At 42.1% G+C, this 17,507-nt stretch overlaps 1 protein-coding gene across 3 annotated transcripts in view; it reads left to right on the top strand.

The window, feature by feature from the left end:
* The window catches only part of RAB6A (RAB6A, member RAS oncogene family), a 129,237-nt gene that overhangs the window by 24,320 nt on the left and 87,410 nt on the right, over positions 1-17,507 (top strand). For 2 of the 3 annotated variants that reach the window (XM_047691424.1, XM_047691423.1), the window contains exon 1: positions 8,806-8,998. The exons of the other annotated variant lie outside the window; for it this stretch is intronic. In XM_047691424.1, coding sequence (XP_047547380.1) covers positions 8,929-8,998 — 70 coding nt within the window. In that variant the 5' untranslated portion in view covers positions 8,806-8,928. Of the gene's footprint in view, positions 1-8,805; positions 8,999-17,507 lie in introns of those variants that run through there. 3 annotated transcript variants of the gene reach the window in all.

Consider the following 17,507-nt stretch of genomic DNA (forward strand, 5'->3'; position numbering starts at 1 on the left):
TCCGCATGGGACTCAAACTCACAACTCTGAGATCAAGAGTTGCATGCTCTTCTGAGTCAGCCAGGAACCCCTCTTTTATTGTCTTTTTAAAAATTTGATTGTAATCATTTTAATTTCCAAGAAAGGCTGTTTTTGTTTCAGCGTTCCTTTTTTAAAAATATGACCTTGATCTTCCTTCATAATTATGCAATGCTTTTCTCTCATAGACTTTCCTAATTCTTTCTTGCTGGTTTATTTGTTTTATTTTCTTTATTTCATATTGGAGGCTTTTATCAAATATATGGAAAACCTTTCATTTTGTTCCTATTTAATAGAAGACAACAAATTAATTGGGAAGTCAGTGTGAGTGGGTGGCATGTACTGATTAGAAGGGTTCACTACAGGATGATGTGGCGAACTGGCTTCTTTTTTTTCTTTTTTTAAAAAAGATTTTATTGGGGCGTGTGGGTGGCTCAGTGGGTTAAGCCTCTGCCTTTGGCTCAGGTCATGATCTCAGGGTCCTGGGATTGAGCCCCACATCAGTCTCTCTGCTCAGCGGGGAGCCTGCTTCCCCCTCTCTCTCTGCCTGCCTCTCTGCCTACTTGTGATCTCTCTGTCAAATAAATAAATAAAACATTTTAAAAGATAAATAAAATAAATAAAATCTTTTAAAATACATAAAATCTTTAAAATAGATAAAAATATTTTATTTATTTGAGACAGTGAGAGAGAGAGCATGAGAAGGGAGAAGGTCAGAGGGAGAAGCCGACTTCCCGTGGAGCTGGGAGCCCTTTGCGGGACTCAATCCCCGGACCCCAGAATCATGAGCAGAGTGAAGTCAGGTGCCCAAACAACTGAGCCACCCAGGTGCCCTGAACTGGCTTTTTTATTGAAGTTACCGCTACATTAAAAATTTTTAAAGGTCCTGGGGAGCCTGGGTGGCTCAGTGGGTTAAAGCCTCTGCCTTTGGCTCAGGTCATGATCCCACGGCTCTGGGATCGAGCCCCGCATCGGACTCTCTGCTCAGCAGGGAGCCTGCTTCCTCCTCTCTCTCTGCCTGCCTCTCTGCCTATTTGTGATCTCTGTCTCTCAAACAAATAAATAAAATTAGAAAAAAATTTGCAGGTCCTTTCTCTGGGATGTTTCAACTTACCTTGGGGCAGGGAGGAATATAAGACACTGCTAGTGTTATGTAAGGTGCTTGGGGAGAGACCACTGGTTATCAATGCCCCTATCTTCTGATAGCACCTCCCCCTAGTATTCCACTATGCCTGGTTATTGAGCCTGGAGCCTCTTAGGTTTAATTCCTCTGTAGAGATGGAAAGGTTTATAACTACTATTTATATAGTCTTTGATACAATTCCCTTGTTTTGGGCCCCTTTCCTTACCTCTACCTTCTGTAGTACCCTTTACTTCACATTCCTGAGCCTTTCTGGGATTCTGTTTGACTTGCTTCTTGTTACTCTCCCCTTCAGTGAACACTTTCTGTGCTCTGTTTAGTCACCACTGCTCTATCTTCGTCTCCCAATTTAAAATATGACGGTTCTGGGTTTGAGATGTCAAAGCCAGAGCCTGCATTTTTATTTTTTATTTGGAAATTTTCAGAAAAGGAAGGAAGCAGAAACATCTTTAGTCTATCATCCTATAATGGAAATTTGTTTAATTTTCCCAAATGATGCAGCTTATTATCACACTGGATAGTTTCGGTTACACACTACTGTAATGACTATCTTCTGATTTTTAAATAAAAAAGTCCTAGTCCCTTTGTATTATTCAAAAATCTGGAGAAATTTTTACAAAAAAATGGTTTCTCCTGGCATCTTAGGCAAGTTACAATTTGGCTGTATAGTCTGTTGGCATTTCAGTGCAAACAGTATTGGTCCCACTTTTCTGTCCTAAGATGCTCTATTCTTTATATAAACAGCAGAAGAAGCAGTTGTTCTCTTCTACTCTGAGGGTGATTATCTCTTAGCGGCAAGTGGAGTGATTCATTCTCCTGTACCTTTTGGAGGAGACTTTATTACTTGTGGGGGATACAGTGTCGGGGAGAGGAGAGCTCCAGCAATATGTCAGGTATTACACATTCCAGACTGGCATAAAAAGAAGCAACCTCTTCCCCCACTGGAATTTCAAAGCCTGGAAGGAACACCCCACATCTAAGGCTCTGAGAAATCACATTATTCATAATGAGGACCATGATTCATATGAACGGAACAAAACGGAATTATCAAAAATAGATTCTGTAGATTAATCGGTAGCAAAAATATCTTCTGACTTAGCTTATGAATTGGCTATAATCACAGGAAGGACGATTCCATTGAGGTTTTACCATCTTCTCCTCCATCTTGATTGAATAACCTTTATACTTTTCCCATGGCACATCTTTGTAGGTCAAGGTATTTGGAAAACTGGCTTTGACATAATCCCTCCCTCTTTTTTTTTCTCTCGTTATCTTTTAAAAGTGATTCTTGCTTAAATATACCTTGTGTTAATTGTGTTCATTTAATTGGTCACCTTGAATTATTGAGCATTTGTCATTTTTATGCTTTCTATATTGACCCACTATTATTTTTAGCAGTGATGATTATAATAACCTGCAGAGTGGGTTAGAAGGGCTTCACATTTGATGGAACTTGAATTCCTGCCAGAGCTATTATTTGCTTCAAATATGAGCAATATGATTCCAGTCCTTTTACCTGGGCAATTTTCTCCTTCTATTGATTTCCTGCCTCTATAAGAGTAATAAATCCTTTTTAGGGAGTAGTAAACAGAAAAAGGCAGTTCCAATTTGATAACTATTACTGTATTATGTATACACACACAGTATTGAGTAACCAGCATTCAGGGAATTGTGTGAGATGTGTTTTTTTCATTATTATTATTTTTTTATTTATTTGAAAGAGGGAGAATGGGGGGAGAGAGAGAACATGAGAGGGGGAAGGGTCAGTGGGAGAAGCAGACTCCCTGTTGAGCAGGGAGCCTGAATGCGGGACTTGATCCTGGGATTCCAGGATCATTACCCGAGCTGAAGTCAGTCGCTTAACCGACTGAGCCACCCAGGCACCCCTGTATGAGATGTTTTAAGATCTAAAGATGAGAATGTCAAATGCTCTCAGCTGCAAGTAACAATGATAGAAACATATAAAGACAATATTAAGTACAAAGATGTTTATCATTTTGCTAAAAAGAAATCCAGAAGAAAGACAGTGCCAGGATTGGTACAATGGCTCAAAGATGCCTTGTAGCTTAACCATCAACAATGGCTTGGATTTTTTTTTCTTTTCTTTTTCATTTTTGAAAAAGATTTTATTTATTTATTTGACACAGAGAGAGAGATCACAAGTAGGCAGAGCAGCAGGCAGAGAGAGAAAGGGGGAAGCAGGGTCCCCGCTGAGCAGAGAGCCCTATGTGGGGCTTGAGCCCAGGACCCCGCGACCATGATCCAAACCAAAGGCAGAGGCCTAACCCACTGAGCCACCCAGGTGCCCCAGGTTGGCTTTTTCTTAAGGATTATATGTCAATGTTCATAAGATGCCTTTGCTCTAGATATCATGTATATATATCATGTATATATAACCATATATAATGGCAGAAGAATGGTGGTGTGCCCTCATCTACCTCTTTACATCAGGAAAGCAAATTTATCTCAGAAGTCTCTGGCACATTTTCTTCTGGTTCAGATCAAGTTAGGTGTCTTTAGCTTAGTGAAGGGAAGCTAGAAAATTATCTGTCGTTTCCAATATATATTGTGGAGATGTGTGTGTGTTTCGTGTGTGTGTTGTTAGATAGGCAACCAATAGTGTCTGACACAAGGAATAAGATGGAATCTCAGTCCTCCCTAAAGAAGCTTGTTTCTCTCTGGGTGGAACAACAAGCTGTAACTATAATACAGTTTCTGTGTGGTAGCTTCCTGGGAACACTCCTGGGCTTCAAATTAACAACCCCTTTTAAATTGGTTAAAGAAAACCATTCTAGATACTTTTGATTTGGAGTTGCCAAAGCTGTCCTCTCTGAATTTTTAGTCACAAGTCTGTTCTGACCATCTTTTTAATAAGTGGTGTTAAGAAATGTAGTATCAAGTTTACATAATGTGATTTTAAGTGATGTACTCTTTCTCCAAAATGCTCTTGCCCTTACACCTTCACATGCCCACATCTCATTCATCCTTTGAAGAAAGCTAAAAAATAATGCCTCCCATTTATTTCATTTGTTCAGCAAGTATCTGCTGCATGCTTACAATGTCAAGCATGCTGAAATTGTTGGGGATGCAAAACATTAGTTCTGACCTCATGGAACTTAGTCAGGAGGGGAATATTGACAACTAGCAGTAGCAAGGGATGAAGAAGAAGGTACAAGCAGAGGACAGGCAGGGGTATTTACACTATTGGTGGGGTTAGAAGCAGACAGAGAAGTCTACTTGAAGACTTTTTAAAGATGATACCTATGGATGAGTAGGAATTGGAGAGAGAAAGGGAGGCGAAAGTGTTCAAGGTAAAGAGAATCGTGTATAGAAAACCATGGAAGTGAAAGTGTTAGTGAAAGTGCTCTTGAAAAAGGCCTCTTTAACTACTCCTTCCCCTAAGTAATTTCTCCATTTGATGACCCCCCGTAGCACTTGATATACAATTTTTAGGTCATAAGATCTCTGAAGGCAAAACATATGACTTATACAGAGTACTGGGTAAATGTGATTGCCGCTTCAGAGGAGAGTGAGGCTGTATCTATGTCCATGAAAAATGCTAACTTAAAACATTAAAATATCTGAGGTAAGAGGTGGATTATACCATATTTCTCTTCAAAATTATAGGAAAAGCATCACCTGTCTAGGTGACTACAGAGACCAAAGCAACAGGGAGGAATTGATTGATAAAGTTCTGGAGGAAGTACAAAGTAATTATAGCTCCAGTCCTCAAATGTTACTTTAAAAGCTATTTCAGGGGGCACCTGGGTGGCTTAGTGGGTTAAAGCCTCTGCCTTCAGCTCAGGTCATGATGCCAGGGTTCTGGGATCGAGCCTTGAATCGGTTTCTCTGCTCAGTAGGGAGCCTGCTTCCTCCTCTCTCTCTGTCCGCCTCTCTGCTTACTTGTGATCTCTGTCAAATAAATAAATAAAATCTTAAAAAAAAAGCTATTTCAGGAAATATAATGAAAACCTGGTATACATCAGAAAGAAAAAATACCCACTCACTTATGTTTACAAGAGGTTTTCTTTTTTTTTTTTAAAGATTTTATTTATTTATTTGACAGAGAGAGATCACAAGCAGGCAGAGAGGCAGGCAGAGAGACAGGAGGAAGTAGGCTCCCTGCTGAGCAGAGAGCCCGATGCAGAACTCGATCCCAGGACTCCGAGATCATGACCTGAGCCGAAGGCAGCGGCTTAACCCACTGAGCCACCCAGGCGCCCAAGAGGTTTTCTTTTAAATGTTCTCTTGGTATGGGCTGCTCTTTGTGTGTGGCGGGGTTTTGGGTTACTGGTGGGGAGGGCCTAACCAGACCTGACAAGCTACTTTAAAATCAAAAAATTTTTAGAAGATTTTATTGATTTATTTGAGAGAGAGATCACAGAGAGGCAGGTAGAGAGGAGGGGGGAAGCAGGCTCCCCACCGAGCAGAGAGCCTGATTCGGGACTCGATCCCAGGACTCTGGGATCATGACCTGAGCAGAAGGCAGCGGCTCAACCCACTGAGTCACCCAGGCACCCCTTAAAATCAAATATTAACGGACACCCGGGCAGCTCAGTCTGTTAAGCAACTGCCCTTGGCTTGGGTCATGATCCCAGGGTCCTGGGATTGATTCCCACGTGGGACTCCTTGCTCAGTGGGGAGGCTGCTTCTCCCTCTGCCTGTTGCTCCCCCTGCTTGTGCTCCCTCTCTCTGTCAAACAAATTAAATTAAATTAAACATTAAAAAAAATACATGTACACACAATGTCTATGTCATGACTCAGGTTTTTATCATTTCATTTCTTGTTTATTTTTTCTTTTTGTTCTTCATTTTAGATACATGTTCCAAAATCCTTTTGCCATTTGGTTGAGAGGAACCAAAATGAGTAAATTCTGATAGAGAAGGAGGTTTGGGGATATAGCTATTGTCTTGATTGGCCAGAATAGATAGTATTTTAAGCTTTCATGAGAAAGCTCCCTTTAATTTATTCCTCTCCTTAATTCTAGTTTAGCTATTCATCCCCAGGTTTGAGAAGGCACTTGTTTGATCCTGCCATTTCTGTAGCTAAGTAAATAATAACTCCCAAATAATGAGCAAATATATAGAGATGTGTTATGTGAATGGTAAGACACTATACACAAACGTAAGGTCTTATTTTATCACTAACTTGGGAAGTTTTTTTGTTTTTTGGGTTTTTTTGAGAGAGAGAGAGAGGAAGAGAGAGCTCGGGCTCTTGAGCAGGGGGGGAGGGGCAGAAGGAGAGGGAGAAAGAATCCCAAGCAGGCCCCACACCCAGTGCAGAGCCTGAAGCTGGCTGACGTAAGATCATGAACAGAGCTGAAATCAAGAGTCAGATGTCTAACTGACTGAGCCCTCCAGATACCCCAGAAGTATTTTTTTTTTTAAATATTTATTTACTTGAGAGAATGAGAGTGAGAGAGAGAGCATGAGAGGGGAGAGGGTCAGAGGGAGAAGCAGACCCCATGCTGAATAGGAAGCCCAACACAGGACTCCATCCTGGGACTCCAGGATCATGACCTGAGCAGAAGGCAGTTGCTTAACCAACTGAGCCACCCAGGCACCCCATCCCCCAGAAATATTTTTGACAGATTTCTTTCTTTTCTTTTCTTTTTTTTAAGTAATCTCTACTCCCAACATGGCCCTTGAATTCACAACCCCGAGATCAAGAGTCACATGCTCTACCAACTGAGACAGCCAGGTTGTCACCCCCTACTTTTTTTTGATATTAGTTTTCTGAAGTGTCCTCCTCAAGGACAGAGATTACTTTTTTGGATGCTGTCCCATAGTATGGTGAGGTGTAGATGCCGAATTCTCTAATTTGGTGATTCTTAATCTTTTATCTTTTTAAAATATACTGTATTTTTTTTGAAAGTTTTAAATTTATAGAAAAATTGAGCAGATAGTACAGAAAGTCCCCATATAACCTCTCCTTCCCCAGTTACCTTTATTATTGTTAGTATGTATGACACATTTGCTACAATTAATGAACCAATAACAATACACACTGTAATTACTAAAAATCCATATTCTTTTTTTAAAAACTTTTTGCCTAAAGTCTTTTCTCTTTTAGAATACCAATCAGCTTAAAACCCACATTGAGCTGTCATGTTATATCTACATTACACTTAATTGCCATGTCTCCTTAGGTTCTTCTTGGCTGTGGCATTACCTTCATTTTTTGGGTCATAAACTGGGTTGAAAATCTGATGAAAGTTATGGATCCTCTCCACAGAAAAATGCACGTGCTTCAGATGTCTTATTGAAGGGAGGTCCACCCATAAGATATTCAGGTGATCTTGAAAATATCCCTTCCCCCACATTTGGGCTCAAAGTCAGGCTCTACTTTGACCTTTTTGCGTAGCTGTTTTCCTACATGGGCCTTGGTTTCACCATCTGTGAAATGAAGGGTTTGGTTTACACGATGTCTAAATCCTTTTCTAGCACTTTGGAAGGTGGGCGTCACCTACAATTGTCTACATCAGAGTAACAAAGGCTGATAACAGACCAAGGCAGGTCAGGTCAGGAAAGTAGACGGGTTTATCAATAAAGAGGTTGCAGAGGTTCAGTGGGGGACAACACAAAACCTAGGTTCCACTTTATGGCTTTGTGGATTTTCTAAGTCATTTCCTTCCTTTGAGCTTCAATTTCCTCATCTGCAGAAATGTAGAGGCTCTGCTTCTGGTAGTTATGAAACTCCTGGGAACAACAGCGGACAATGTACCAAGGAAGATACCGTGTAAGGAATTACGAGAAGAAAAAAGATGGAGTAGATGGCTTAGTGCACTGGTGAAGGGCGGGCTTAAGGAAAGAGAGACCGAGGGGACGGCTCTGGAAAAAAGAATATAGTACACACCTTAGGGCTATCGGACCACACCCTCACAGCGCTGGGATCAATTCTACCTACGCGCCAGCCCCGCCTCCCCCCCCGCCCCCATTCCCCTCAGGCTGAAACTAGCCACACTTCTCATGGCAGTCACAGCGCGACGCTTTCCACCGCGCAAAGGACCGCGCGCGCTCTCGCGCCGCCACCTCACTACCATCTCTGCCCGCCCTTGGCTTCCTCCGATTGGTTCTCACGTAAGTGACGTAAGTGGTCCTTATTCCACCCACATCACTTCCCAGGGTTCCGCCCTCCTCTTTGCTTCTCCCGACTCGCGTGGCAACCTAACCTGCCCTCGTCTCTGCTGCGCTGGAGGAGCCGGGAGAACAAGCTAAACCAGGAAGGCGGGGGCTTGTGGCGCGCACGCGCACGCACGCACGTACGCCGGCGGCCGGCGGGGCGGCACGCTCGCGCCCGGGATCGCCGCGCGCCGCGCCAGAGGCTCGTGCACTCGGCAGGTTGGGCTGCGGCGCGGCAGCTGTGGGAGCTGAGGCGCTGCGCGTGAGAGGTCCCAGTCGCGTCTGCGGCTCCAGTTCCGCCACCCTTCGCTTCTCTCACCCCAGTTTCGGTGCCGGGTGCGGAGAAGGGAACGGCGCTAGTGTTGGCAACCTCGAGCACACCCCTGGCTGCTTCCGACACCGCCATCCTTCCTTTCCTAGCCGCGGGCCTCGCTCGGTGCGAGGCGACTCTGCGGGGAGGCGGCGGCGACCGCTGCCAGTCTGTGGGGAGGAGTCCTGCCCTGCAGCCTTACTCCGCAGCCGGGCCCTAAAGGGTCCGAAAGAGCTCGGCGCCGGTCCTTCCTCTCTCCTCTTTCGTCAACCGGTTGGAGCAGCGTCAGTCCGAGAGGTCTCTGGGCTGAGGCGGCGGCAGCTCCTCCGGCTCCATCATGTCCGCGGGCGGAGACTTCGGGAATCCGCTGAGGAAATTCAAGCTGGTGTTCCTGGGGGAACAGAGCGGTGAGTGTGCGGCTCCCCCACTCCTGGCAGCTGGCCGCGGCTTCCCCGCACCGCCCCCAGTGCGGCCCTTCTGTCGGCGAAGGCTGTCTCCCTGCCTCGCGTTCGCGCTCCGTGCTAGCCCGCAGCGCTGCCTGGTGTTTGCCGGCCACTCTTAGCCACCAGCTCCTCTTCGTCTTGATCCGTCGGTCAGATTTTGATCCTTCCGTCCCCGGCTCCGGTGCCTCCTTTCCCCGCAGCCCGGGCCTCTCCTGTCGATCTGCCCCCCCCCCCCCCCCCCCCGCCCCAGGCCTCACCCGGCCCAACCCCAGCCCGCTGTCCATCCCTTTCTTTTCTCCCGTCCCCGTCGCCTCATCAACCGTAGCCCCCTTCCTTGAGCCCCGCCCTTATTCTTGGCTTTTATCCCAGTTCGTCAGCTCTATGAAGGCCCACTCCGGGAAGCCCCACTCCGGGGATCCGACCCTCTTCAACCTTGGACAAGGAGGGTGGGGGGATTAGGGCGTTGTTTTCCCTAGAGACTTGGCCTTGGGAAGTGCAGATCTGGTGGGAGGTGGGAAGTGGGGGGTCATAGAAATTCTTGGATTATTTTCACTTGGGTGGGGAATTAGTGTGGGATATGGAGGGTGCATGTTTGAATTGGAGGCGACTTAAGGATGGAGTGGTTGAGGAATACGAGGGGTGGCGGTGGCAGTGATGATTTTTGCTTCTTGGGTTAGGCTGCGCGTTATTGGAAAACCTCATTTTCTTCTCATGACTTTGATCCCTGACAATTCTTTTGGCACTGTTGATGCTTTCCCGGTCTCTGCCAGATGCTATGTCATGATCGTTTTACTTGGAATTTTTCACATCTAACCTCTCCTTTTTCTCCTTTCAACATGAAGCAGTGTCTCTTTCTCTTTATGGTGGTGCAAACAGGAATTACCGGAGAAATGTTAATTATTCCACTTCTTTTGAGTGTTTTCCAGTTTATATTTAGGATTCCTGTGAGAGGCCTGAGAAGAACGAACATCTTTGTTTTGTAGGATTTCCTTTTGGGCTAGAGAGTAATGGAGTAGAATAGATTCATCATCTACTTATCTAAATTAGATTTCAGTATGTAATACCGTATCGTCTAAATTACCCTTTTTGCTTAATATTTCATAGTATGTGGTGAGTGGAATGATCTTACCTGATCAGGCTTCTGCTGTTGCTTACTTTGTATTATATCAAGATCCTAGTTTTGTGATGGTTTTCTCTAAAATTACTTCTGATGATTCCAATTTTATGCTGAATTATGAAAGTTGGCACTGGACAGTGTAGAGATTATGGTCCTCCTTTGTTTTTCTCACATATTTCATGATGGTCTTTAAAATTCAGACATTGAGAGGTTAGTCCCCCAAGTCATCATCAGACATTGAGTTAACAGCTAAGTACTTTAGGTTAGGCTGTAGAGAAGACAATTTCTTTTGATTGGAAAGCAGATAACTTACAAGTTCAGAGCTTTTCCTACTACCTTGAACTGTTTATAGTAATATATATGACATTAAAATAGGTTAACATTAGTTGCAAAATTGCTTCCAGTTGGAGCTGAAAAATCATTTTTCTCTTTTCAGTATGTAATCTTTACCTCCTTCCTCCTTACCAAGGAAAAATATAGTTTCCTCTTTGCTTATAAATTTTCCTGAAGCAAGTATAAGCTTGTTTCTTGAAGTAACTTGGTAAGATCCATGAGGGTGATCCCAGTCTAGGTATTTCATAGCAATTTCAGGACAGTGCCATGCATAAGATACAGTGTATTGGTCATTATTGATAAATAGGATCTAAAGTGCTTATTGTGGACTCTGGGGATGTTATTGCTGGCCTTATGTTGTGATGCAGAGCTATTTAGTTTGCATGAAAAATCCATTAATCTCTGTCATAGGAAGATTGTGAGTAGTGATCATAACTTCAGTATCTGCAGGTTTCCTTTGAATTCCTTAAGTAATTATTTTCTAATTCACATTGCAGAGTTTGGTGGCTTTTCATTTTTTACTTTATGTCTTGAGCGCATCCCCCCTGCACACACACATAGTTCCTGAAGTCATGTTAGATTTTTTTTTAATGGACATTATTTTTTTAGAATGGTTTTAGGTTTACAGAAGATTGAGATCGTGCTGAGTGTTCCCACATAGCCCCACCCAGTTTCCCCAGTATTCCTCAGTATTCTTGTATGTTACATTTGTTATAATGAGTGAGCCAATATTAATATGTTATTATTAACTAAAGTCCATAGTTTATTCAGATTTCCTTACTTTTTATCTTTTTTGTTTGTTTTAAGCATTCAGTTCAGGATACCACATTACATTTAGTTGGCTGTGTCTCTTTAGGCTCCTCTTAGATGGTTTTTTAAGGACTGTGTTTATATGATTTTTAATTCTGTGGAACTGTGAGGTCAGTTATCTTTTAAGGCCAAGTAATGCCATTTGATAGCTTTGACAATGAAAGATTGATCTTTGTTTTCATGGGCAGTGTCTGTAGTTTCCTTATGCATTAGTAAAGGTCTGTAGAACCCATGTCATCTTGATGTAACTCTTCATGAATTATTTATTTTTAGGTTTTAGAATTCCACAATTCAGCTTTCAAAAATGAATCTGTGGCAAAGCATTTACCACATTTATAAATGTTGCGTGTGTGTGTGTGTGTGTGTGTCTGTGTCTTATTACAACAGAATGCAAGTCCCATGAAGATTAAAACTTATTTTTTTGTTCATTATATTCCCCAGTGCCTAGCATACCAGGCTCATAGGTACTCAGAAATATTTGGTAAATGAGTGGTGGTTGAATCTACTAGGAACCAGAGCTGTATTAGTCTTTGCTATGGTGGAATCTATGTTTTTACCTTATGCTGTTAATAGTTAACAATAGCATTTTATACCTACATTATTTGATTGTATGCAGGGGTACTCTAGATGCTGGAGGGGACAGGGAACCCAATAATTTATAGCTCTCTCCCTTTTGCTTAAAAAAAAAATAGGACCAGGATTTTGCACTTTTGTGTTGAGCAAAATTAGTTTTGTTTAAAGATACTGTTAAATTATTTTCTATTAGCATAGCACCTAAAAATATGTCAAATGACATTAAAGATGTGTTCAAGGAATTGCTTTGGGGTTTAGTAGACTTCTATTTAGCTTATCAAAAATTAAGGTTCTGTTTCTGTAAACAAAGATGAATTGTTTCAGCATATGAAGCTTCAGACTGAGTTAATGCCAACATCAGTGTTGGCAGTCTTTTTACAAACTCTTAGGGTCTCTTTATATTTCAGTAGTATACCCGATTTAATAAAGGGATGTGGAAGTACACAGTTTAAATCTGAGGTTTCCTTGAGAAATCTTTTTTGTTGCTACCTCTGGCTGCTCTCGTAAAATGCAGAGGCACTTTAGGGTTGCCATTCATATTTTATAGTAAAAGATATTGCTACAAACAAATGTTACAAAATAGGGTTACAAATTAGAAAGCATAATCTCAGGTAGAAGCACATACCTGGCCTCCTACTGCTTAGTGTTTCACTTTATGTTACCCTTTTTACATCAGTTCTTTTGAATTAAAATATGGTAGGTAGGGAAAATGTGTCTTACCATCAGAGACCAAGAGTACTGAACAGTTTAGATTGGTTAGATCAGTGATCTTAAACGTTTTCTTCTCAAGATCCTGTTACCTGTTATGCTTTTACAAATTGTTGAGGCTCCTAAAGAACACTGTTTATATGGTTTATATCAATATTTACTGTATTGAAAGTGAACAACATTTAAAAATACTTAATTCAGCGGTGCCTGGGTGGCTTAGTTGTTAAGCCTCTGCCTTCGGCTCAGGTCATGATCCTGGGATCCTGGGATCCTGGGATCAAACCCAGCGTTGGGCTCCCTGCTCAGCGGGAAGCCTGCTTCTCCCACTCCCCCTGCTTGTGTTCCTTCTCTCTCCCTGTGTCTGTCAAATAGATAAAATATTTTAAAAGTATATTTAATTCATTAAAAAATATTAGTTTTATTTATTTAATTTTTTTGAAAGATTTATTTATGTGACAGAGAAAGAGCACAAGTAAGCCCAGTGGCAGGCAGTGGGAGAAAGAGAAGCAGGCTCTCTGCTGAGCAGGGAGCCTGATGTGGGGCTTGATCCCAGGACCCTGGAATCATGAGCGGAAGGCATCTGCTTAACCAACTGAGCAACCCAGGTGCCCCAAAAATATTAGGTGTTTTTTTTTTTTTAAAGATTTTATTTATTTGACAGAGAGATCACAAGCAGGCAGAGAGGCAGGCAGAGAGAGGAGGAAGCAGGCTCCCTGCCGAGCAGAGAGCCCGATGCGGGGCTCGATCCAGGACTCTGAGATCATGACCTGAGCCGAAGGCAGCGGCTCAACCCACTGAGCCACCCAGGCGCCCCCCAAAAATATTAGTTTTAAGTCCATTATATGAAAGAACCATTTTCCAAACAAAGATTTAGTGAGAGTGGCATTGCTTTACATATTTGCAAATCTTATTTTTTAAGTTTTTTCTTCTTCTTTTTTTTAAGATTTTATTTCTTTATTTGACAGAGAGAGAGTATAAGCAAGGGAGAATAGCAGGGAGAGGGAGAAGCAGGCTCCCGCTGACCAGAGAGTCCCATGTGGGGCTCCATCCTAGGACCCTGGGTCCATGACCTGAGCTGAAGGCAGACACTTAACTGACTGAGCCACCCAGGCGTCCCTACAAATCTCTTTAATGTCTTTGACTTATTAGAAGACATCCGGATTCTCATAGATCCTTCTGCATTCAGTCTACTGTAATAACACATGGTATAGATTCTGGGAAGCTCCACTATTTACTCATGAGAGAATGAGAGTGAAAAAACCAAATGACATCTAAATGTAATGAAAATGATTTGACTCCCAAAGGGTAGTGGACCCCCCACTAAAGGGTCCTGGGAATCCTGGCAGTCTGTGGGCCACGCTTTAAGAACTGTTGTTAGATGATATTAAGCCTTTTGTACTATGGAGTTTCATATTGCAAGTTAGGGCAATCAAGAAGAATGTTTTCCATACCTAGTTTTGGAGCCTTAAAACTAAACAATAGAGCTAGTGATTAAGAGCACATGGTCTGGGTTTTATATTTTAGCACTGGCCACTGACTTTGGACAAATTATTTGACCTCTCTATGCTTCAGTTTCCTTATTTATAAAATAAAGGTAATAGGAACTATTGTGTGGAGTTACTTTGAAGATTAAATTAGTTAATAAATGTGAAGCATTTAGAAGAGTGCCTGGTACATGGGAAGTTCTTGGTAATTAGTTAAACAAATTTTTTTAAAAAAAGATTTTATTTATTTGACAGAGAGATAACAAGTAGGTAGAGAGGCAGGCAGAGAGAGAGTGAAGCAGGCTCCCTGCCGAGCAGAGAGCCCGATGTGGGGCTCGATCCAGGGACCCCGGGATCATGACCTGAGCCGAAGGCAGAGGCTTTAACCCACTGAACCACCCAGGCGCCCCTAATAAATTTTTTAAAATAAAATATTTACTCTTTGGGCGCCTGGGTGGCTCAGTGGGTTGAGCCACTGCCTTTGGCTCAGGTCATGATCTCGGAGTCCTGGGATCGAGTCCCGCATCGGGCTCTCTGCTCAGCAGGGAGCCTGCTTCCTCCTGTCTCTCTGCCTGCCTCTCTGCCTGCTTGTGATCTCTCTCTGTCAAATAAATAAATAAAATCTTTAAAAAAAAAAAAAAAAAAAAAAAAAATATTTACTCTTTTTTTTCCCCTTAGATTTTATTTATTTGTCGGACAGAGAGAGAGATCGGGAGAGAGCGGGCACAAGCAGGGGGAGCAGCAGGCAGAGGGATAAGGAGGCTCCTCACTGAGCAAGGAGCCTGACATGGGACTGGATTCCAGAACCCTGGGATCATGACCTAAGCTGAAAGCAGATACTTAACTGACTGAGCCACCCAGGCATCCTTAGTTTAACAAATGTTTATGTAAAATTACTATTCTGTCAAGTGATCTAGTAGAGCATAAGCTTAAGAAATTTACATTTTATAGGGAAAGAAAGATAGAATACCTAAAACAGTATAGTGTGATAAGTGCAGTTGCTTAGAAAAATAGAGTTAAAAGGTCTAAAGAAATGAACAGAGCATGGAGTTCTAGGGAAGACGCAGTATAAATCATTATAAATTACTATTCGATTTTTAGCTGAAATTCTTGAATGAGAGCATTCCAGAGTTGGAGGAGACTTTGAGAAGTCACCTAATCCATTTCTTTTAGGGCTTTAAAACTGGATCACTTTTTTCCCCTCTAATTTTATGTATTTGTTTATTTAAGAGATAATATTGATTTACTTGAGAGAGTATGCACACACATACATGCAGGCACACAGAGGGAGGGGCAGACAGTGAGAGAAACTGACTCCCAGCTAGGTGGTTAGTCTGTCTCAGGTCTCCATCCCCTGATCCTGAGATCATGACCTCAGGTAAAATCAAGAGTTGGGTGCTAAAACAAAATGAGCCACCCAGGCTCATTTATTTATTCTTATATAACTTTATTCTTATTTATTTATTTATTCTTATTTAACTTTATTCTTATTATTTCTTTAAGATTTTATTTGTTTGAGAGAGAGCGTGCTTATTTCTTTAAGATTTTATTTATTTGTTTGAGAGAGAGCGTGCTCATTTCTTTAAGATTTTATTTATTTGTTTGAGAGAGAGCGTGCTCACACGTAGGGTGCCCACGGGTCTCCATCACAGGACCCTGAGATCATGACCTGAGCTAAAGGCAGATGGTTAACCAACTGAGCCACCTTGCTGTCCTCTAACTTTATTTATTTATTTTTAACATTTTATTTATTTATTTGACAGAGAGAGAGATCACAAGTAGGCAGAGAGGCAGGCAGAGAGAGAGGAGAAGCAGGCTCCCCACTAAGCAGAGAGCCCGATGTGGGGCTTGATCCCAGGACCCTGAGACCATGACCTGAGCTGAAGGCAGAGGCTTAACCCTCTGAGCCACCCAGGTGCCCCCTAACTTTATTTTTAATAGGTAATACAAACATAAAAAGTGTACTTAGAAAACTTATTACCACCCCTGTTCCTGTGACTCCATTCTCCACTCCACCCCCTCCTCCTTTAGTAGTTATAGTTTTTTGTGTATATTCTGGGATTTTTTTATGCAAATGCAAGCAAATATGAATATAATTTCTTATTCTCTCTTACATAAGATGTATCAGACTTTAACTCCACACCTTTTTTTGCTTAATATATATCCTAGGGTTTTTTTCATATTATTAGTACATATGAAAACAGCTTTTCCATTCACTTTGTTTGTTTTTTGAATAAAATTAACCCACGCAGAAGAGTTTGGACTTCATCCCAAAGACAACGTGGAGCTCGATCCCATGACTCTGAGATCATGACCTGAGCTGAAATCAAGAGTTGGATGCCTAATGACTGAGCCATCTAGGCTCTCCCCTGTTTCATTTTCATAGTATAATCATCTATTCTGTTGAGGTGGGAGAAGAACCTGTTCCACTGTGTGGAACCGTGGAGGGAATGTAAGAGGGTGTCAGTCTACCTTTTAAACAGACTTTGGTTTTTATCACCACCTTTATCCTTATTTCTAGATATACTTGGTGCGAGTGATTCCTGAACCATTTAGGGGGTTCTCTAGCACAAAGCAGATTTTTTCTTAGCTTTCTCTATTGTCAGTTTAAAATTGGCCTTTATAGAACTTATTAATTGCCACCTTGCCATTTACTTTTTTTTTTTTTTAAAGATTTTATTTATTTATTTGACAGAGAGAAATCACAAGTAGGCAGAGAGGCAAGCAGAGAGAGAGGAGGAAGCAGGCTCCCCGCTGAGTGGAAAGCCCGATGTGGGGCTTGAACCCAGGACCTGGGATCATGACCTGAGCCGAAGGCAGCAGCTTAACCTACTGAGCCACCCAGGCGCCCCGCCATTTACTTCTTACCTTCTAACTTGGATGATTTAAGTTTTCTGAGAACCAGTACTTACTTTTAGAAGTTTAGAATTGCTTAGGGTTTTCTGTTTCTGTTCTTTTTTCCTTTTCTTTTTGAATTTGAATTTTTTATTATTATTTTTTAAGATTTTATTTATTTGACAGACAGCTAGTGAGAGAGCACAAGCAGGGGAAGAGTGCGGAGCTCCATCCCAGGACCCTGAGATCATGACCTGAGCTAAAGACAGATGCTTAACTGACTGAGCCACCAGGTGCCCCCGCTTTCTTTTTTTTTCTTAAATACACTTTATAAATTAAAACCAATTCAGGGTGCCTGGGTGGCTCAGTGAATTAAGGCTCTGCCTTTGGCTCAGGTCATGATCTCAGGGTCCTAGGATCGATTGCATTGGGCTCCTCAGCTAAGCAGGAAGCCTGCTTTCCCCTCTCTTTCTGCCTGCCTGTCTACTTGTGATCTCTGTCTGTCAAATGAGTAAATAAAATCTTGAAAAATAAAACCAACTAATTTGTAACCATGTTCATAGTAGCATTCATATTAGCCAAAAGATGGAAGCAACCCAGGTGACCATGAATG

This window comes from Lutra lutra, chromosome 10 (genome assembly GCF_902655055.1).
Source record: "Lutra lutra chromosome 10, mLutLut1.2, whole genome shotgun sequence".
NCBI classification, from domain to species: Eukaryota; Metazoa; Chordata; class Mammalia; order Carnivora; family Mustelidae; genus Lutra; species Lutra lutra.